We start from the raw sequence: 22,044 nt of genomic DNA, 5'->3' as shown, positions 1-22,044 counted from the left end.
TTTTGAAGGTGAAGTGGACGCAGCTGTGGTCCGTCCAGTGGAGTCCAGTGGCGTGGCTGAAGGCGATGTCTTTGCTGGATGAGAAGACGGCGTCGAGTGTGTGTCCGGCGAGGTGGGTGGGGGTGGACACCAGCTGCTTGAGACCGAGGTTGGCGAGGTTGTCGAGCAGGGTGATGGTGTTGCGGTCGTTGTTGTTCTCCAGGTGGAAGTTGATGTCCCCCAGGAGGATGTAGTCAGCGGAGGGGAGGGCATGCGGGCTGATGAAGTCGGCGATGTCCTCGCTGAATTGTGTGCGTGGTCCTGGGGGTCGGTAGATCAGGGTGCCTCTGAGGGTGGTTTTGGGGTCCGTGTGGATCTGGAAGTGCAGGTGTTCGGCGGTTGTCAGGGTGTCGTCGGTGTTGGTCTTGATGTGGATGGTGTCCCTGTAGATGATGGCGATGCCTCCTCCAGTCTGGTTGTCGCAGTCTCTTCGGGTGATCTTGTAGCCCTCTGGGATGGCGATGGCGATGTCGGGCGCTGAGGAGTCGTTCATCCAGGTTTCCGTGAGGAAGGCGACGTCAGGAGCTGTGGTGTCGAGGAGGTTCCAGAGTTCGATGGCGTGTCTGTGGACGGAGCGGTGTTGAGGAGGATGCACTTCAGGTGGTTGCTGCTGGTGTTCGGCTTGGCGGGTGCTGGTGCGGGGCAGGTCCGGATGCAGGTGAACTTGCAGGCGTGGCAGCTGAAGGGTCCGTGGGTTCGTCTCTGGGTGGCTCGGTAGCATCCCGGGATTCGGCCGGTGTGAGTGCGTTGAGGGTGGCAGCGTCGTAGGTCCGGCGGGTGGGTTGGTGTCTGCGGGGCCCAGGGGTCCTGGCACTGGGCGCGGTCCAGACGCAGACGGGCGCAGACGGGCTTACCTTTGGCGCACCTTTGGTGCGCTTAGGGCGCGCCCGCTGCGCGTGCACGCTGCGCGTTTGCCACTCTGCCATATGTGGAGAGCGGGGGGGGGGGCGGAGCGCGGGAGGGCAGCTGGGAGGTGGGAGCGGGGAGGGCACAGAAAGGAAGAGGGCGTGGCCGCGTGAACGGCGGCGGGAAGCGGGGAGCGGGGCGGGGAGGGCACAGGGGGACAACCAGGTGGGATACACAACAAGGAGACAAAATGCAGGAGGGCACAGGGGGGACAGCCAAGTGGGAGGTACAGTAATGAGGGAAAAAAGGAAAAAAACACGTCAGGAGTAAAAAACAGTGAAACGGGCAGCCGAGTCCTACCGTGGACGGCGGAGCCGGCCCAGGGGGGGAGCACTCACAGAGTGCGAGCGGAGCTATGCAGCAGGGCAGGCCGCCGAGGAGGGCTGACCTGCTATGAGAGCAAGGCTGGGAGCAGCAGCAAGGGGAGAGGGCACAGCTGGTGGCCGTGCGGCGCGGGAGTGTCCTGAAAGCAGGTCACGCTGGACTGCGCCGTGCGGTCCCTATTTATGGACCAGTGGGCGGGAGGGCAGCTGGAAGGCGGGAGCGGGGAGGGCACAGAAAAGAAGAGGGCGTGGCGGCGTGAACGGCGGCGGGGAGCGGGTCGGGGAGGGCACAGGGGGACAACCAGGTGGGATACACAACAAGGAGACAAAATGCAGGAGGGCACAGGGGGGACAGCCAAGTGGGAGGTACAGTAATGAGGGAAAAAAGGAAAAAAACACGTCGGCAGTAAAATACAGTGAAACGGGCAGCCGAGTCCTACCGGGAACGGCGTAGCCGGCCCAGGGGGGGGGGGGGGGGAGCGCTCACAGAGTGAGCGCTCCCCCCCCCTGCTATCGATATCACCCTGATCAGAGCCGACCTGTCCAAAATCAACGAGAAGGTGAAATCGCTGGATTTGAAGACTTCTAGCCTCACGGCCGATGTGTCTGAACTTCAAACCGAACTTGGTAATTTGAAATCAGCTAATGATCTCATGTCTCATCGGCTGGAAGATTTTGAGAACAGGGCAAGACGCAACAACATCCGCGTCATAGGTCTCCCGGAAAACCCAGAGAATCCCTCGATGGATCTCCTGGTTGAGGATCTTGTCCTGAACCATCTTGCCCCTTCTGGACTGAGCAAGTTCTTTGCAGTGGAGCGTGCCCATCGCGTTCCGGGTGGAAAGCCTAAACCGGGCGCCCCTGTGTAATGTAATGTAATGTAAAAATTACTTATAGAGCGCAGCATTCACCGGACGGTTTCTTGGCGCTATTCACTTTATTCAGCAAGAGGCAGAAAGCGGGGAGAGAAGAGTTTATGAGTAGATGCCATGGAAGAGGTGGGTTTTTAGGAGAGACCTGAAATGGAGGTGAGAGGAATAGAGTCTCAGTTCCAGCGGCAGAGAGTTCCAAAATGAGGGTGCCAAAAAGGAAAATCTGAGACCTCCGTGTTTTTTGTGCTTGAAGCGGGGAGTCTGAAGGAGCGCAAGATGAGAGGAACGGAGGTTCCTGGAGGGGGTATAAGGATGCAAGAGGGAGGAAATAAAGGAGGGGCCGGTGCCGGCCAGAGATTTATGAGTCAGGCAGCCAAGTTTGAACTTGCAGCGTTCCGAAACAGGAAGCTAGTGGAGGGCCTTGAGGAGAGGACGGACGTGGTGATGTTTTGGTTGGTGGTAGATAAGGCGAGCTGCCTGATTCTGAATCAGCTGCAATCTGTTGATTTGGTATTGTAGGATGCCAACGTACAGGGCATTGGCGTAGTCGATCCGAGAGATGACTAACGCCAGCAGTGCCAAGGTGAGGGCTTCAGTGGTCAGAAAGTGGGCTATTTTCCGGATCTTCCGGAGCTGAAAAAAACAGGAGGACACAGTGGCACTGACCTGGTGCTTCATTGAGAGGTCTTGGGAGATGTAAACCCCGAGGCTTTTCACTTTGTCAGCCGGGTGGGGGGGGAGGGGGTGCCGAGGGAAAGGGGCCAGAAGGTGGAATTCCAGGGGTTGGATGGGCCTCCGACAAGAACGAGCTCCGTCTTGTCGGGATTGAGTTTAAGATGGTGAGTGCTCATCCAGTTACTGAAATGGCAAAGGGTGGACTGGAAATCTTGAGCCGCTTCGTCTGAGGAGTCGAGATTGAAAATGAGCTGTATGTCATCTGCATAGTTAAATGCAGTGACATTCCTACCGCGGAGGGAGCGGATCAAGGGGGTGAGGTAAAGGTTAAAAAGAAGGGGTGACAGGGATGAACCCTGCGGCACACCGCAGGTGACTCTCGTCCGGTTTGCTGTGAACTGGGAAAGACGGACCGATTGATGGCGGTCCGCAAGGAAGGAACAAACCCAGTTAAGGGCCGTCCCGCTGATGCCTGCCTCTTTGACCCGGTCGACTAAGATGGTGTGATCGACCGTGTCAAAGGCCGCTGACAGATCTAAGAGCACCAGGGCTTGATTGATGTTGGAGTCAGCGCCTCTACGAAGTTCCTCCATAACAGAGAGGATAACCGCCTCTGTCGAATGGGCAGGTCTAAACCCAGCTTGCTGGGAATCTAGAAAATTGGAGTCCTCAATGAAGAAGCTGAGGACGCTGGTCACATGCGTCTCAAGTACCTTGCTCAGGTAAGGCAGAAGGGAAATGGGGCGGAAGTTGCCCAAGACCGTGGGGTCGGCGTTGTTTTTTTTTAATATGGGGACCACTTCGGCGTTCTTGAACTGACTGGGGACCACGCCGAGCAGGGGAGAGTTGTTCAGGAGGGCCAATGGAGGGCCAGGGCAGGTCGAAAAAGCGGTCCGGAGAATTGCCGGAGGGCAGCAGTCTGTGGGGGAACCAGATGAGACTTTGTGGAGCAGGGGGAAAAAGTCTACTTCGGGTATGGGAGGGAGCTGGGTCAGGGAGCGAGAGTTGAGAAAGGGAGCGGCCTCTGGGAGGGACATTGCTGGGGCCCTGGAGGAGATACTGTTTTTGATTTTACTGATTTTGTCTATGAAAAAATGGTTAAGGGAATCGCAGAGTGCCTGAGAGGGGAGGGGTTTGATGGTCACCCTATCCGGGTGTGAAAGTTCCTCCACAATAGCAAAGATGTCTTTAGATTTTTGCGCGGAGTTGAGAATGTTTGTGGAGAAGTAGGCAGATTTTGCAGCTGAGATTGCATGTTTGTATTCTCCGGATAATTTTAGGAAGTGGGCTTTTTCTAGGGGGTCGTAGTTTCGGCGCCAGCGACGCTCGGCTTGGCGAAGTCCCTGTTTTAGTGTTTTGAGGCTGTCGGAAAACCAGCGATGTGCGTCGTGAGGGCGCTTAGTACGGATAGACTTAAGGGGGGCGACTTTGTCGCTGGCAGATTCCAGCCAATCGACGAGTGTGGCTTCCTCGGAGTCTAGAGGACCTGGCCGGGCGGAGCCGAAGATGTTAGGGAGGAGAGAAAGAGGTCGAGGTTTGCTTTATTCCAGTTGCGGGCCAGGAGGCTAGGGCCTCGACTACGGGGGGCGGTGGGGGGACCAGAAGAAGGAAAGAGATTAAGAAATGGTCCGACCAATAGCAAGGAAGTATCGTGAGTGATTTGATTTCAAGGTTGTAAGTCCAGACCTGATCTCGGGTGTGGCCTTTGGAATGAGTAGCTGTGTGGACATGTTGACGGCCATTGAGGCCGCTTAATAGATCGGTGAAAGCCAAAGAGTGGGGGCTTTCATGTGGGTCAGATGGCCAGTAGTTAAAGTCTCCTAAGACCAGGAGTTTGGAGTTATTGAGTATGAGCTGGGATAGTAGGTCGCCAAAGAGGGAGGGGAAATTGGGCATGGGTTGGGGAGGGCGGTATACCAGGACACAGGTAAGAGGGGACACTGAGGATTCGAGTCCAATAGCCAAGCAGTCAGCCTGGGGGATGGTGAGTAGAGAGAGGGAAGATAATCTGAAAGAGAGTTTGATAATAGCGGCTACTCCACCTCCGGATTTGCCAGCTGGTTGGTTGGCTTGGAGAATGTAATACCCCGAGGAATAGCTGCCAAGATGTCGGGGGAGGAGTCCTCATTCAGCCAGGTCTCAGTTAGCCCCTCGGAGGCCTATCATCGCCAAGCTTTTTCACTTCAGGGACCGTGATGCTATCCTGCAGGCTTCGAGGGTGAGCAGCCCGGTGAAATTCGAGAACTCCACAGTTAACTTTTAGCCGGACTTTACTCAGCTCATCCAGAGGCAAGGGATGGGCTTTCAGGGTGTAAAGCAACATCTCCGAGACTTAGGCCTGAAATACGCGACGCTTTTCCCTACCAGGCTTTGTGTGGAGTACGATGAGTGGACATTTTTCTTTGACCGGCCAGAGAATGTGAGTGACTGGCTGGATTCTCTGCCTGCCCGGAGCGCCCGAACTGAGCACCCTGGTGGTACCGAAGGTGGTGAGCTTTAACAGATATGATGATTCGGCCCCTGCTCGCCGAATACTAGACACTAGTCAGCTGGGTTCTATACTTTTCATACGCACGGGTTACACTGATGTTCTCCCTAGGGTGGCGGGGGGATGGGCCTCTTTCCTCCTCCGGGGTCTTTTTGTAGATTGGGAAATGTTAGGGCGACAGGCACACTGCATGTTGGGGTGGCTTTTTAGTCTACTGCAGGGGTGCAGGGAGGGGGGAGTTGTAACAGGAGTTGGTTGGGGGGTGGGAAGGGGTGTTTGTGAGTTTGTTTTTCTTTCTCAAGGCAACGTATTGGTTTTTTCCAAGCTTCGAATGTTCTGCTCTTTGTGGGGTGAGTTCTGCATCACTTGTAGGGATGGGGGATAGTGGGTTGAGGTTAATATCTTGGAATGTCAATGGATTGGGTGATCGAATAAAACTGGGAGTGGTACTACAGTTCTTGCGTCGCCTGTCCCCCGATGTGGTTCTTTTGCAGGAGACGCATCTGGTTGGAAATATGTGTCAGGCCATGAATAGATGGGGTTTTCGCCTGGCCGCACACTCCGGGTTCACCACTGGTCTAGGGGAGTGGGTATTCTTGTACGATCCTCTCTCCCCCTGGAGATTGACGATGTAATCCTCGATGATAGGGGGCGCTACGCAGCCCTCACTGGTAGGTGGGAGGGTAAGACTCTTTCTCTGCTTACTGTATATGTCCCCCCAGGTCTCCAGACCTCCACCTTTTCAGATATCGGGCGTGTGATGCTGGAGCTCCCTGATGGCACTCTCCTTATGGGTGGGGATTTTAATTCTGTTGTTTCTGGTACCGTAGATCGTCACCCCCCCAGAGATCTTCCTAAGTCCCAGTCATGGCTTGGTGGGTTTTTGGACACTTCTGGTTTGGTAGACTGCTGGAGGTTGATGCATCCGACGCAGAGTCAGTACACCTTTCACTCTGGGGCCCATGGAAGTCTCTCCAGACTGGATTACATCCTCATGCCTGCTGCCCAGTCCCCTTCTGTTAGAGAGATCAGGCTCCTGGCCCGGGGCATTTCGGATCATTCCCCATTGTGGCTTTGTATGGATACTGGGGTGAATGGTGCGGGGCGGGTCGCCCCCATTAACCCCTGGTATTTGCGTAACCCCAAGACCAGTAATAATTTGATAAAGTCCCTTGACCACTATTTCCTTGAAAACGAGGGGTCTGTTTCCTCTTCTGTGTCCCTGTGGGAAGCTTTTAAGACTGTTATTCGTGGACAGGCCTTATCCTTAATTTCTGAAGCCAAGAAAACTAAGAATCAGGAGGTTGTGTGTCTTGAGGCGGACATAGTTGAACTAGAGAATGACCTAGAATCAGGCGTTACCCAGGATGGACTCCACGCCCTTGGTTTGAAGCAGCTAGATTATAAGTCCCTTGTCACGGATGCTGCCAAAACAATGTACAGGGAGCAGCAGGGCAGACTTTATGATGTCAGGGACAAGGCGGGTAAATTGATTGCGTGGCTTGATAAGAAAGAAAGGGCGAATCGTGTGGTCCCCGTGATTCGGACTTTGAATGAAGAGAGTGTGACTGACCCAAGTGAGATTGTGGAGTGTTTTGCGGATTATTTTCGTACTGTGTATTCCCCGGTGTCTGATAGAGACGAAGAAGACTCCCATTTGCTGCTGCGCGATATTGCGCTGCCCTGCCTATCCGAGGAAGACCGTGAGCTCATGGATGCTCCATTGTCTGCGGATGAGATTGCGACCGCTATTCGTTCTGTCTGTTTGGGCAAGGCTATGGGCCCCAACGGTTTGCCCATTGAACTGTACAAACTGAGCCCCGATAAAGTCGCACCATATCTCCGCGATATGTTCCTGGAGTCACAAGACCTTGGCGCCCTCCCTTGTGATCAGCGTTTAGCAACAATTGTGGTAATTCCTAAGGAGGGCAAGCCTCGGGATCGCTGCTCCTCGTATAGGCCCATCTCCCTGTTGAACGCCAAGCCTAAAGTCTTAGCCAAAGTTCTCGACAATCGTCTGCTTACGATGATTTGTGACCTGATCCATCCGGATCAATCTGGTTTTATCCCACATCGGAACACCGCACTCAACCTGCGGCGCTTACATGGTGTTCTCGCGAGGGCGGGGTTTCTTCAAGAGCTGGCCATCTTGGCTTCCTTGGACGCCATAATGGCCTTTGATACGATAGAGTGGCCTTATCTCTGGGCCGCCCTCGCAAAATTTGGCTTCGGCTAGGAGTTTATCGGGTGGGTGAAGCTTCTGTATAGGGAACCGCTGGCTCAGGTGGTTAACGGCCGAGTGTCCAATTCCTTCACTCTTGGGAGGGGTACGAGACAGGGGTGCCCACTGTCCCCCCTACTCTTTGCTCTTGCCTTGGAGCCCCTTGCAGCCTGGCTCCGATGGGAGCCGTCGATAAAGGGCATTCAGTGGACTCCCGACTTTGAAGACCGGATTTCACTGTATGCCGACGATATTCTCTTATACCTTACCCCCCCCCCCATAAATCGCTTAACGTTTTGTTTGATGTTCTCACTTCATTCGGCAAGAACTCAGGTCTGGTCATAAATTGGACTAAATTTTGTGTGTATGTAATTTCGGGTGGCCTCCCTCCCTTGCCACGTGGATTTCCTATTCAGGTTTCCCAGACGGGTTTCAAATATTTGGGGATCTTCGTGTCGCTAGACCCGGTTGCTCGTTACGAGCGCAATCTTCTCCTCCCTCTCCAGAGGTTGAAGCTTGACGTGGTTCGTTGGCGTAGATTGCCATTGTCACCACTTGGTCGCGCCGCGCTCTTTAAAATGATGTCCCTGCCACGGTTTCTGTACGCACTCCAGAATTCGTTTGACATCATCCGGGCAAGTTACTCTCGGGAGGTGGAAAGCCTACAGAGGCGGCTCATTTAGGATGGCCGTGCAAGAATTGCTCTTGCTAAGCTAACTCTTCCCTGGTATGACGGGGGCATGGCCCTCCCGGATATCAGGCGGTACTATTGTGCCTCCCAGCTGTGTGCTATTAATCGCGCAATGTATGCACCCAGCCCAAATCCGGCATTTCAGATGGACAAGCATCAGTTGCCGGGGGGAATTACAATAGGGCGCTCTACTCTAGGGCGGCAGGGAGAAATTTAACAGGGCCCACTAAGATTGCTGTGCGCGTCTGGAGTGATGCAAATGCTGCCATGGGCTGGAAGGATCGATTGACACGAGCGACCCCTTTGTATGCGTCGGAGAGATTGGGATGCCTCTGGACAACGAAAGGTTTTGAGAAATGGTATATGATCGGTATTAGCAGAGTGGGTGATCTTTGGGTGAAGGGTGCGGTTAAGACTTTTGAGGCACTACAGAATGAATACGAGCTGAGTGAAAGAGAGTTTTTTAGGTATGCACAGGTCCGCCACGCCTTGACATCGGTCTTCGCTTCTCATGCCAATGTTCCTGAGTCCTCCCCTCTGGAAGACCGAGTACTCGATGGTCATCTGCCTGATATTACGATTTCACTAATATATAAGAAGTTAATCAACAATCGGGCAGATCTCCTCGTGCGTCTCAGGGAGGCCTGGACTGGGGACAGGTTGGAACTGGATGATGAAGACTGGCAGCCTGCACTGTCTTCCCCGAATGAGGTAGCCATTCCCGCTTGTCTCAGTTTCGTCCAACTCTAAATTCTTCACCGTGTGTATGTCACCGGTCCTCGTTTGGTCTCCATGGGCTTTTCTACGGATGGGTTATGTAAGCGTGGATGTGGGTTGAGTGCCACTTTCCTCCATATTATCTGGGAATGCCGGGAGGTGACTGCATACTGGACTCGGGTGCATGCTGTAATGGAGTGCGTCACCGGAGTTGCTCTGCGGCCCGGAGATGTCTGTTGAATGTGTGGGAGCCGAATGATTACAACGTCGCCCAGGCCCGGTGGGCGGCCCTTGGGAACATGATCGCAAAGAGGGACATTGCGCAGTTGTGGGGTTCCCACCGGCCCCCACCGTGTCAGTATGGAGGGAGAATATGGACTGGTGTATGTTTAGAGAGAAGACTGTGTATTTGGCTAGGGGCAAGCCTGGGGCGTGGACTAGAATCTGGGGCCAATGGAATGCCTATCGAGGAAACATATGTACGCCCCCGTTTGAGGAAAATCCAGACATCTCCCTATCCCCCTGATCCGACATTCCTTGTGTAGTCTACTTTCTTTCCTGATTTTTGACTTCCCTACTGATTCCCACCATCTCTATCACTTGCTACTTTGTTTATCTTGTATTAAGGGTCCCCCCGTATGAGCGCGACATCGTATACATTGTTTTATGCCTTGAGATTTGTTCGTTTCTTTTCTTTGTTTCTTTTTATGAAACATAAAATACCTTTATATTATGATTTCATCCTGTGCTGCTACGAATCGTATCCTGTATTATTGCCGGACCTCTAGGAGGTTGGCCGCAGTTTTGTGATATACAATGATCGCTTTTACGTGTTCTAGCGGCCGGCCCCTGTGGTTGTAGGCCCATGGTTGTAATCATATTTAAAATGCACAATAAAGTTTTTTTTTAAAAAAAATTAAAAAAACAATGATCCATTAAATTAAATATGTGGGTTAAATCAATCACTGCAAAAAAGAGCATCATGTGTTGAAAACACTAGAAAAACACTTTGTTTCAGTTTTTGGATTAGGCTGATCAATAAGTAGTGATAAACACTGCTTCCAAAAAGTTTGCAAAACACTGAGCAAACACCTATGAAATTCACAAAAATAAACACTGAAAGCAGGAAAGCATATATGTAAAATACACAAACACATAGATGTAAAATAGCCCCTTATGCACTCCACCAGAAGCAAATTCTGGAAGGTGGAATAATACAGGAAACAGCTAGCTGCATGTAGGGAAAGAGTAAAAGCCTTCTGGGTAGAACCAATAGCCATTGTCTTGTAGACAGGTGAATTCTCAATTATCAAGCAAGTCCTAAAGAGGCTTTGATGATCTGCTCTGACATTAGAAGTCATGAGTTGTCTGCTACTGTCAAACATTTTTAGCCCACATTGACGCTACCATTGTGGATAACAGGAAAACTATTGTCTAGTTTATCAAAACCCTGGCCTATGACGTACAAGTAAAAGATCTTATGAATTTCTCCTGGTTCCTGCTGGGCTTCTCGAACTACAGAGGAGTAAATTCCAGTCAAGTCTTTGGGAGATCCATAATGAAATGCAAGAGTATGGTTTAAATCTGACACATTTTACTATGGATTATTTCAATTTTTTGGGGATAACTTTGAAAACTCAGTTGTATTTTGTGGCTTGACAAGCCCAGGTAAAAAAAAAGCATGCTTTAGTAAGAAGTCTAGAAACACGCCTTTGCAATGCAATCAGTCTCGCCTTTGGGACCTTATATGTATATAGCTATGCAGCACATTGGCCTGGGTGCTGAAACATCTACTGTTCTTTAACATGGAGGGAAAGTAAGCACCCAAACCTGTGACACGCCAGGTATGGGAACACATGGAGAGAAATATTGCCTTTCAGTGGGAAATGGTATAGTCCACAGCTTTGTTTTTCATATAAAATCAGGGCCTTTGGTGGTTATATCACTGAAAATACAAGATTAAAAAAAAAGAATATTGTCTACTGGTTTTCGTGGTGGAAGATTAATTTCTGTGGACTGGAATCTAGAGCATGCTAAAGTGATTCTGGTATTTTAGTAGCCTCTGCTGGTCGTTTTCTATCAAGAAAGTTAAATAGAGCCAGTTGACAGAAAAATAAATATAAAGTCCCTCAGCAGAAAGCAATACTGGCATTTTACTGACATCTACTGGTCTTTTTCTATCAAGACAGTTAAATAGAGGCAGGGGAACAAGCAGAAAGCAATTCTGGTATTTTACTGACCTCTACTGGTAGTTTTCTATCAAGAAAGTTAAATAGAGGCAGTTGCCAGAAAAATAAATATAAAGTCCCTCCGCAGAAACAATACTGGTATTTTACTGACATCTACTGGTCGTTTTCTTTCGAGACAGTTAAATAGAGGCAGTTGAACAAGCAGAAAGCAATTCTGGCATTTTACTGACCTCTACTGGTCGTTTTCTATCAAGACAGTTAAATAGAGGCAATTCAACAAAGAAAAGTCCCTAGGCAGAAGCAGTCCAGTCCTAGGGCTGATACTCAGAGCCCACAAAGTTCATACACATATAAGTATATACTTAAGTATATACAAGAGGTCTCAATGCTCGACCTAAAAAAAATACATAAATAAGTACACACTTTTTTTGTACATTATTTTAGTCACACAACTATTTACAATTCGTGATTTCTATTTGTTTCAGGCCATCCATCATTGAGTATGCTTTCTGTGAATTTCAGAATAGTGTATGAAAGTATTACACCATGCAAAAACTGTCACATGCATTTACTTTGACATTATATGGTGTTTTTGTTAACACAAAATGACTATGAACAGAATGCTGAACATTGTGAAACACTCACCCCCAGGCACAGATCTGGGCCTACATTTGTTGTGTTCTTTTGCTATTTACGTCAGTCTAGTGTGGACCCACCCACATCCAAATAAGTCTTGACCCTGTGTTACTCCTGATCAGCCATTGGGGTGACATGGTGAGCAGAAAAACTATTGATTTAACCCAGATCTGTAACGGGGGGTGACAATGTTCAGGATTCCGTCCATCATCTTTTTGTGTTGTTATAGTTGCCCTAAGTGGGAAGGGTATGCCCAGACGTGGGTCCTGTTCTCACTATGCCACTAGATTCAAGTTAGCCTGGCTGATGAGGGATAAAACCCCGAATTTGGTCATTTGCATATCACTGGGTCCAAACTGGGGTGGCATGGTGAGCAAATAAACAATAGATTTAACCCAGATCTGTGACTGGATGTGACAATGTTTAGCATTCCATCCATCATCTTTGTGTATTGTTATAATCACTCTGGGAAGGGTATACCCAGACATGGGTCCCATGGTCACTATGCCCCCCGAGCAGTACTGAAGACTGCCCGGAGACACCGACGGAGAGAGCGGTGCTCCTTTTACCTGCGCTGCAGCCAGGTGGGGTGAAGCCTCTCAACCTACACATAAGGTATACGGTTGAGTACGCCTGGATGTCCAGGTGATATCCTTTTATTATTCATCTTATTTATATTTACAAAGCAGTAGTGTACCTTTTTAGGTCCTGAAGAATGCATTAGAAAATCTTTTCTTGTGAAATGCAGAAACATGTCGACCACCATTAAGTGCGGTTATTATTTAAAACCTGCACCCACACCTGCCTTTTAATCTTAGGGATTGGGGGATATTAATAAATTTTCTTTTTTCCACCCAATTCACCTAATTTTATTATTACCCTTCACCTTTTCACTCCAATCACCATACACTGCTTTTGTCATTAGCCACTATCATACCCTTCTGCTCTGCCCTCACATCACATCTCGGTCACGGTAATTACTTACTGGCCATCTTGTCTCCTGGGTATGGAGATCCCAAATGATGACAACAAGGGCGGTACAGTGTGGCTTCTGATGGGAACAATACATTTGTCTCCATGTACTCCTGAGTCTTGACTTGACCGGTCACTAACTATTGTTTCTCACTGATATTGTTTTGCATGCATTTGGTATAGTGGTCCTTCTTGCTAGACTTACTGACCCTTTCTTTGACCCCCAGATATTATTTGTTGTTGTGTGGACCCACCCACATCCAAATAAGTCTTGACCCTGTGTTACTCCTCATCAGCCATTGGGGTGACATGGTGAGCAGAAAAACTATTGATTTAACCCAGATCTGTAACGGGGGGTGACAATGTTCAGGATTCCGTCCATCATCTTTTTGTGTTGTTATAGTTGCCCTAAGTGGGAAGGGTATGCCCAGACGTGGGTCCTGTTCTCACTATGCCACTAGATTCAAGTTAGCCTGGCTGATGAGGGATAAAACCCCGAATTTGGTCATTTGCATATCACTGGGTCCAAACTGGGGTGGCATGGTGAGCAAATAAACAATAGATTTAACCCAGATCTGTGACTGGATGTGACAATGTTTAGCATTCCATCCATCATCTTTGTGTATTGTTATAATCACTCTGGGAAGGGTATACCCAGACATGGGTCCCATGGTCACTATACCACTAGATTCAAGCTAACCTGGCTGATGAGGGGTAATACCCCGAAACTGGTCCTGGATGCTTGTTTTCCAGTCTAGGGAAGGCCTGGCCTGGCAGTTCGGGCTGGACTGTCCCATTGGGGAGCAAGATCAAGACTCATATGTATATGGCTGGGTCCAAACTAGGGTGGCATGGTGAGCAAAACAACAATGGATTTAACCCAGAACTGTGACTGGAGATGAATGTTTGACAATGTTCAGCATTCTGTCCATCATCTTTTTGTGTTATATTTGTTAACACCTACTGCAGTGTTTGTCGCCTAAAGATATCTCGGACAGGTCCATGTTGTATACAATTTAAACATTGTAGAAACATTTACCAACTACTTTTTGTGGAATTTCTGCTACTCGTCTTCTAGACAGTGAAACAAGGATATTTCATAAAGATGTTTTGGAGTAAGGAAAAATGTGGAGCCACTCGGAGGTGCTCTGTTTATATATTTGCATAGTAAGGAATGGTGCAATTGCATTTTCCTTTACTATTAAACTAGTAAAGACTAAACAAATTTCAAGGTAAACACAGTTTGCTTCGTTCCTCATTTAAAATTAGCACAAAGCAACCATTTTGTCAACTTTTTTTTATTAATTGGTTGTGTTATAGTTCGTACATGGTTTTGAGCTGCTAAACTGTAAGAGTGCAATTAAGTACAGCCAGTGGCGTAGCAAGGGCAGGTGGTACCCTGTGCGGAAAATTTCTTGTCACTCCTGGCTTGACAAAATGGTGTGTTTAAAACACATATTTTTGCCATTTTGTAACACTCCTCAGTGATGACACTTGGGGCTGCCTGCACCCACCGCACCCACCGCACCCCCCTTCTTACGCCACTGAGTACGCTTATCTCATAAAATCACATAGTCCTACATAACTTGAAAAATGTTAAGACAGATACCATAATTTTGTTTTCATTACAATCCATGAAGACTCCGAATATGTGGAATTATAGATGTTTTTCACCCTGTGATTGAGAGTGATATCCAATAGACAAAAAGAGTGAAGCTGGAGTTCTCTATGATGTCACTCAGAAGCCTTTGGTGAAAATAATCCCTTTAATCACAGTTACTCATGTAAAATAATATGTTATGTATGTTCCCTTCCATTTCATCTCGGCCTGTTTACACAAGGTTTTAGAGGATTCATGTATGAACCATATACAACTAAGCGTCAACTGCTTCAGCACCCTGCAGCATCTTACACCTTGTATCCTGCCACCCCAACCACACCCAGAAGCGACCGGCATGGCTTGCGGGAAGGTGAGGGGGTGGGATTTGCGGGGGATATCGCAGGAAATAAAAAAAAGTTAACTTACCTTTTCGCTGGGTCCCGCGTCTTCTCTATGCTTCTGCTCTCCTGCCTCTGACAGGAAGCAGGCAGCTAGGCTCCCTCCCCTAAGCCAATCACAGCCCTACAATGCAGCATTGTGATTGGTCGGGACGGCGCCCAGCCTGGGACTAGTCGGGTGGGCATATTCTCCATGAAGTTTGCAATACAGCCTGCATGGATAAGGGCAGAGTGGGCATGACAGGTTTCGGAGGCTCGAGAGGGCCGGCTAATAGTCTTTGTGCACTCAGGAGTGGGGAAACCACTCCTTCTCTGCCCTGCTCAAAGAGCAGAGCAGCCCCGCCCACCTGTCAGCCCGCAATGCTCAAAGCAAACATAAGATGGTACAAGTAAAGTTATTACCATTTTAGGTTTTGGCTTTCTCGCACTGTGAAAAAGCAGTGGGCAACGCTCCTCTGCCCTATTGGAGGAGCCGCCCCTGACCACACCACCCTCTGTTTAACCCCCTTGGCCGGGGCGGTAATTGCGCCGTGGCGCTGGGGGAGTGAGGGGTGAGCGCGGCTCCGCCATGCTCGTGACGGAACCATGCCGTCATGCGTCACGGGCGAGCTGTGCTCATGACGGTGTGGTTCCATCAGGACCCCGCCCACTCACTAATGCCCTGCACAGGCCACGTGGTCAGAGTGGCTGCAGCGTGTTTCCGTCATGCGCAGGGAAAGGGTTAAAGACTAACTCTCTCCTCCCTTGTCTAAATACAAACGATAATGCCTGTCTTCCCCTTTGCGAAAGCCAAGCTGCCCTTTCTCCACAGAGCAGAGAGTTGGCGTGGTGAAGAAAGACTCTTGCGGTTTGTAAATCCTCTGTAAACGCCAGTCTGCAGAGACCTGCTGCTGTGAGAGCTTGTGTCTTAGAATATTTAGCTATTAAGTATAGAATCATTAAGCTGCGTTTGAGAAACTCTAAGCATACATACAAAGGCTAAATTATAGTAGTAATCAGAAAATACAGAAAGTTTTGTACAACTTTCTAAATTGTGCCAAGAGTACCTATGCAAACCCTCAGCCCACTAGGCACTGTGGTGTAACTGAGAGCATGCACGTAGTGATGCATCCTCGAAGGATCATGAAACGTTACCAATTCTCAGTCTACTGCATCACCAAGAGATTCAACTGAGTGCTTATCTTTGCCTTTCCAAGCTCCTTGAGTCTGGGCTCTTTGCTCAGCTTGCTCAAGTTCTCTACTCACCATTTTCTCTTCCTTGGCTGGAGGACTCCGCAGAAAGTAGCACAGAGGAGCGAATATAATGTCCACTATTCCAATGATGGTCATAAGCCAGGGAAATCCAATAGACTTTGCGATGGCTCCCCCAGCCGATGGTCCTGTTGAAAAAAGAGAGTTCAAGCCATATAGTTGAAGTTGTACCTGTTGCATCTGAATATAAAATCATATCCACTCACCACAACCTACTCAAGATACACCTGTCATAGTGTTCTATAAGACTCCTTTCGCCTTCCGGTGGATTATTCCAGTGGAGTTTGTAATGCTTAATCATGTGTTGCTGCTTGCAGTCTCTTGGGACTGTTGTGTAACCCTGTTGATTAACCAATCTGATTACATTTTTAATTTAAAACTGCATTTAGCTTTTGCTACTTTTACTTTTGCATGTTTTCCTACCTACTACTAATCTTTCCTAACATGCTGCCATCTGGAACTTTAAAAGAATCCCTAAGAAAGCCATGAAGAGTAGCATTTCATCTAAGTCAAGGGTTAACATGATGTCAACAGTGATCTTCAGAGATTTAAATGATGGTTCTCATTACCACCATCCCTATGATTTTGGTGAAATGAAGCCATAAATGTTTACTGTAACCAGTCCTCTAACCAGCAAAGCATATTACATGGACAGACACTTTTTATCATATCTATAGGCAACGTATTCACCAATCGTGGTTGTGCAAAGCCACCATTTTAATATATTTCGGAATGTACAAAGCCTAATAGACAAACCTAAATCTATCAGAGAATTTAGAAATCCCTCTTAAGATATGTTTAAATGTGCAAAGCCTGACACACAGAATGACATTATTTTTGTGAAAGGGTAAGACCCTACAGACCAAACAGCACAAAAGTTAGTGGTAAAAGAGGGAAGGGTTTGGGAGAAACTTAAAAAGTGTCTCACGTGCTCTCAATGTCACCAAGTGCAAAAAGCCACTTACACATGACTTGGCCATCAATAGGTGCAGTGCAAGGTAAAAGCTGAGGTACTGAATTCCGCTGAACAGAAAAGGAATCATGTGCTTCTCATGTTGCATTACTTCAAAATGACCACGTGCTGGGACAAAAGAAGTATTGAGAACAAGATTTAATGATATGCATGTTGCCATATAATTGGCAGGGGACTGTACGGTAGTGCTGATGTTCCTTATGTGTTGAGGTTCCTTATGCGCTGCTACTTTCACTCTTCAGTCACTGTAATAGTTTGTGAGAAGATGCTTCACCTTACAAGTTCTGAGGCCATTTTGCAATCCTCGCTAGTTAGATCGCTATTAGGTTGACCATGACACCTACGTTTATTATAGACTCTGCCTCTAGCCTTGAAGTTTTCATATGCAAATCATTGCAATCTGCTAGAGACTTCTAGCTGCAGATTCCTTACCTTTGAATTTCCCAGGTATCAGGCTGCATCCAGAAACTTTTAATTAATTATACCCCTTGCACCCGGCTTCAGGTGACTCAATTTGGCTCTGCGTGATGTCGTCGGTAGCATCGGTTATGACGCTGTGATGCCGATATAGGCGCCACCCAGGTGCATGGACATCAGTTCTTTTCTTTCCACACCAGGTAAGGCTCCAATCTGGGAATAACTACCCCTCGACTTTTGAATTAAAAATATTTTTCCACTTTCTGTGCGAGGGTTGTCTTTAAGGAAGACAAGTTTCAAGCCGTGTGGTGCCTGCCACCTCATGTCTGTCGCCGATCCCCACCTCGTCTGTCTCTGTTGTCTGGAGCGCGACTACGGTTTGAAGTTGTGCTCGGACTTCCAGATCATGGCTCCAAAGCTTTGAGGGAGCGAGCGATGAGGCTCCTCGCTGCCTGGCAATTGACACCGTCCAGCGAGACTCCACGGAGGTCCCTGTCTCAATCAAAAATTAGGAGGTCACGGTACTGCTCCTGGAGCCCTAAGTCCTCTTCTTCCCACTCAAGGTCCTCGGGACACCCTTCGAAGTGGCATTAGAAGAAGAAGCGGACTTCATCTTCACCTCGGCTGACGTCCGTCATTGAGAGAGGTAAGGAGCACCAAAACTGTACACACGGTTCTGCAGAGCCGGAGCCAAAGTTGACTGCACGCCTCCCTCCCTTTACGGGAGCCGGAATGACTCCCACTCAAATAAAAGAATTTTACGAGGCCATGTGCCTTGTATTTGAGTGGAACGACCCTGGTGAACCCTCTGGCCCTGCGGAGTCGGAAGGGACTCTATCGGGTTCGATGCTGTCCGCTCTGGCCACGGTGCCGGAGGAACTCAAGGAGCCGATCCCGGATCTGGTTCAACACCGGTAGTGCCATCATGACCTCCCTTGATGGCGGACCCGAAGTCGGTGCTTGTGGCACTGCCGGTGCCCACCAGCAGTGCCAGCCCTTTCCTCACCCCGTGGAGACAGAGACGGAACGTCGTCACTCAATGGCGTTTCTGAAGTTAGTTGAACCCAGGGATTCTAAGTTGTCTCCTGAGAACTTTGAAGATGTGCTAGGCTCAGGAGAGAAATGGGAGGGGCCTATGGACGCTCTGAAAAACCAGGATGTCTCTGTGGAGAACATGGACTGGTATGAGGAACTTGGGGAGGCCAGTGGACTGGACACTTCCCAATATACTGGCATGCTTTCCCTGCCAACAATGGCTACTACGGAGGAGGGGGCATCCTATGCCATGGTGGTAAATAGGGCAGCTGACGTCCTTGGACTAAATGCCCTCAGTGCAGGTCAGGACTAATCTCCTGACCGAGATGCTTCAACCAGGGGCTTCCCCTTCGGAACCCCTTTTGCCCTTTAATGAGGCACTTAAGGACGTTCTTCCAAGCACGTGGTCCAAGTCTAGCACAGGGTCACCTGTGAATAGGACGATTGCACACCACCATCTCCCAGCTCAGGGGGACCCGAAGTTCTTCAGCCAACACCCCACCCCAGAAAGTTTGGTGGTGCAAGCCTCTATGTCCCAGGGCACGTTCCGTTTCGCCCCTCCAGATAGGGAATCCAAGAAGCTGGACTCATTTGGAATGAAGTTGTTTTCTTCCTGCAGCCTGGTATAGCAGTTGGTGAATACTGCATGCTTATTGTGCTGTTACTCCCATTACCTTTGAGAGACGATTGTGAAAGTGCTTCCACAGGTCCCAGAGAAGGCCCCGGCTATGCTCTTCCAGGCAGTCAAGGATGGGAGAGATGCAGCAAAGTTCCCCATACGGTGTAGCCTAGATACGATGGATTCGCTAGGCAGATTAATTTAAACGATGGAGGCCTTGAGGCGCCACGCCTGGCTTAGAACAACTGGTTTTTCGGGCCATGTCCAAGCTAATCTGATGGACATGCCCTTTGATGGAACCTGTCATTTTTGGGGAAAAGGCAGACTCGGGTCTTGTCAGGTTCAAGGACTCTCCAACTAGGGGCAGATCCTTGGACCTCTCCTCCACTCCTCTTCCTTTCACCCCCTTTGTGGCAACAGAAGGGGTTTCCAACCACGTCATCCCTAGCCCAGCCACAGTTCTCTGCAGACTGCCCAAGCCATGCGAGGATGTGGACGCGGTGCATTCCGATCCAGGAATGGAAGCCAGAAGTTGTTGGTCACATTGCCCCCAGCCGCTGCAGCATTCAGGCACTCCTAGGCTGGCTCTGCAGGACCACACTACTCCAGTTGGCGGGAGAATTCATCAATATCATCATCTCCCCCAGTGGAGATCCATAACATCAGACAAGTGGTTCTTGGAGATCGACCAGGGGGGCTATTCTCTGCCTTTCCTTTCTTTTTCTTCTCTCATTCCTCCAAATCAAGAAAAGCTGACGAAAGATCATTTGCGGTTGCTCTAAGAGTAAGTTACAGCTCTCTTGACCAAGGGAGCTATAAAAAGGGTCCGAGTTTCAGAAGTAGACAGTGGCTGTTATTCCCTCTGCTTTCTGATTCCAAAAAAGAATAAAGGATAGCAGCCCATTTTGGATCTACGAACCATCAATCTCTTCCTCAAGAAGAAGAAGTTCAAGATGCTCACTCTGGCTCAGGTCTTGCCATACCACGACGAAGAAGACTGGATGGTAGCTTTGGACCTGCAGGACACGTATTTTCACATCATATCCTGCCGGACCACAGTTGTTACCTGCGGTTCAAGGTAAGTAGCGAGCCCTTTCAGTTTACCATGCTCTCCTTCAGCCTTTCCAGTGGCCCTCGGGTGTTCACCAAGGTGATGACGGTAGTCGCAACTCATCTGCCCAGGTTAGGGGTGTCAGTCTTCCCCTACCTCGACGACTGGCTGTTAAAGGTGTCCTCACCCCAGGCAGTCGTCTCACACCTTCAGACTATGGCGGACCTCCTACATTTGCTGAGGTTCTCTATAAACTTCTCAAAGTCACACCTGACTCCTTCTCAGATGCTCTCTTGCTCTCTTCCTTCTGAGCTGTTCTGGACACAGTGCAGTTTCAGGCCTATCCTCCCGAGCAAGGAGTCCAGGATATTCAGGCTATGTGTCCGAATTTTCAGCCTCTATCCTGGATTTTGGTGAGACTGACTCTGAGGGTGTTGGGCTTCACTGTCTCCTACATCCTGTTGGTAAAGCATGCCAGGTGGCGTATGCTGGCTCTGCAGTGAGGCCTGAAGTTCCAATGGGCACAGCATTGAAGAAATCTCATGACATGGTCCAGATCTCAGAAGAAACTGCAAGAGATCTGCAGTGGTGGTTGACTAACTGCTATTGGGTCAATGGCAGACCCCTCTGTATTCCTCAACCAGATTTCGCAGTCATGACCGATGCGTCACTTGTGGGATGGGGTGGCCATCTGGGAGAGGTACAGATTAGGGGACATTGGTCTCTGGCAGAGACTGGGCTCCACATAAATTTGTTGGAGCTCCAGGCGATTCGATTGGCATTGAAGGCATTTCTTTGCTCTCTCAAGAGAAAGCTGGTGCAAGAGTTCACGGACAATACCACCTTCATATGGTACTGTAACAAGCAGGGTGGGGTGGGTTCATGGACACTTTGTCGAGAGGACCAGCGTCTCTGGACATGGCTGGAAAACAGGGCTTGGCCCTGGTGGTTCAACACCTAGCATGCTCTCTGAACGCCATGGCGGACAAACTCAGCCATCGATGCCTAGTGGACCACCAATGGCATCTCTGGTGGGAGGTGGTGCAAGGCCTCTCTAAGCAGTGGGGAGAACCTTGGTTATATTTGTTCACCTCTGAAGAGAATGTGCAGGGTCAGCAGTACTGTGTGCGGGAGTTTCCAAGGCAGCTATCACTCGGCGAAGCCTTTTGTTCAGGAGTAAAGCTCAGGCCTTCTGTACACCTTCCCGCCCATCCCACTCCTGCCCAGGGTTCTGAAGAAAATCAGGAGCGACGGGGCCCAAGTCATCCTTGTGGCTTCAGACTGAGCAAGGAGAGTCTGGTAACCAGAGCTTCTGAGAATGAGCATTGATCCTCCAATCAGGCTGCCTCTTCAGGAGGATCTTCTGTCGCAGCAGCAGGGAGGGTTCTCCACCCGAACCTGTCAACTCTGCGCCTGCATGCATGGAGAAAGAGTGGCGACAGTCAATAGCTTTTGACCTTTCTCCAGAAGTCTGTAATGTTTTTCTGGTAGCCAGGCTGCCCTCCACTAAGATGGTATATGCCTGCCGTTGGCAGAAGTTTGTATTATACTGAACAGAAAGGTCTATTTATCCTTTTTCTGCTTCTCTTTCTCCGGTCCTGTTATTCATTCTAACCCTTGCCCAACAAGGCTCTGCTTTGGGAACTCTCAAGGGTTATCTCTCTGCTCTGTCTGCTTTTTTGCGGCTGACAGACTAACCCTCTCTCTTCAAGTCTCTTGTTGTACATAGATTTCTAAAAGGGCTTGCTCACCTGTTTCCACCTATGGCCTTTGTTATGCCATAGTGGGACCTTCATATGGTCCTCACCTATTTGATGTGCGCTCCCTTTGAACCTTTACACAATTGTCCCCCTTGGCTGTTGACCATCAAAACAGCCTTCTTGGTGGCGATTACATTGCCCCAGAGGGTGAGTTAGCTGCAGGTATTATCTTGCTCACCTCCTTCTCTTATGTCCTTTCAAGACAAGGTGG

General features: G+C 49.3%; 1 protein-coding gene across 1 annotated transcript in view; it reads right to left on the bottom strand.

Annotated features, from left to right (window-relative positions):
* The window catches only part of SLC18A2 (solute carrier family 18 member A2), a 532,773-nt gene that overhangs the window by 10,338 nt on the left and 500,391 nt on the right, over positions 1-22,044 (bottom strand). The window contains exon 15 of the mRNA XM_086922918.1: positions 15,973-16,106. Coding sequence (XP_086779044.1) covers positions 15,973-16,106 — 134 coding nt within the window. The remainder of the gene's footprint in view (positions 1-15,972; positions 16,107-22,044) is intronic.

The sequence above is a fragment of the Lissotriton vulgaris genome, chromosome 5 (genome assembly GCF_964263255.1).
Source record: "Lissotriton vulgaris chromosome 5, aLisVul1.2, whole genome shotgun sequence".
Taxonomy (NCBI): Eukaryota; Metazoa; Chordata; class Amphibia; order Caudata; family Salamandridae; genus Lissotriton; species Lissotriton vulgaris.
The sequence above is the reverse complement of the archived record's forward strand: the minus strand, read 5'-3'. Positions and strand labels throughout refer to the sequence as shown.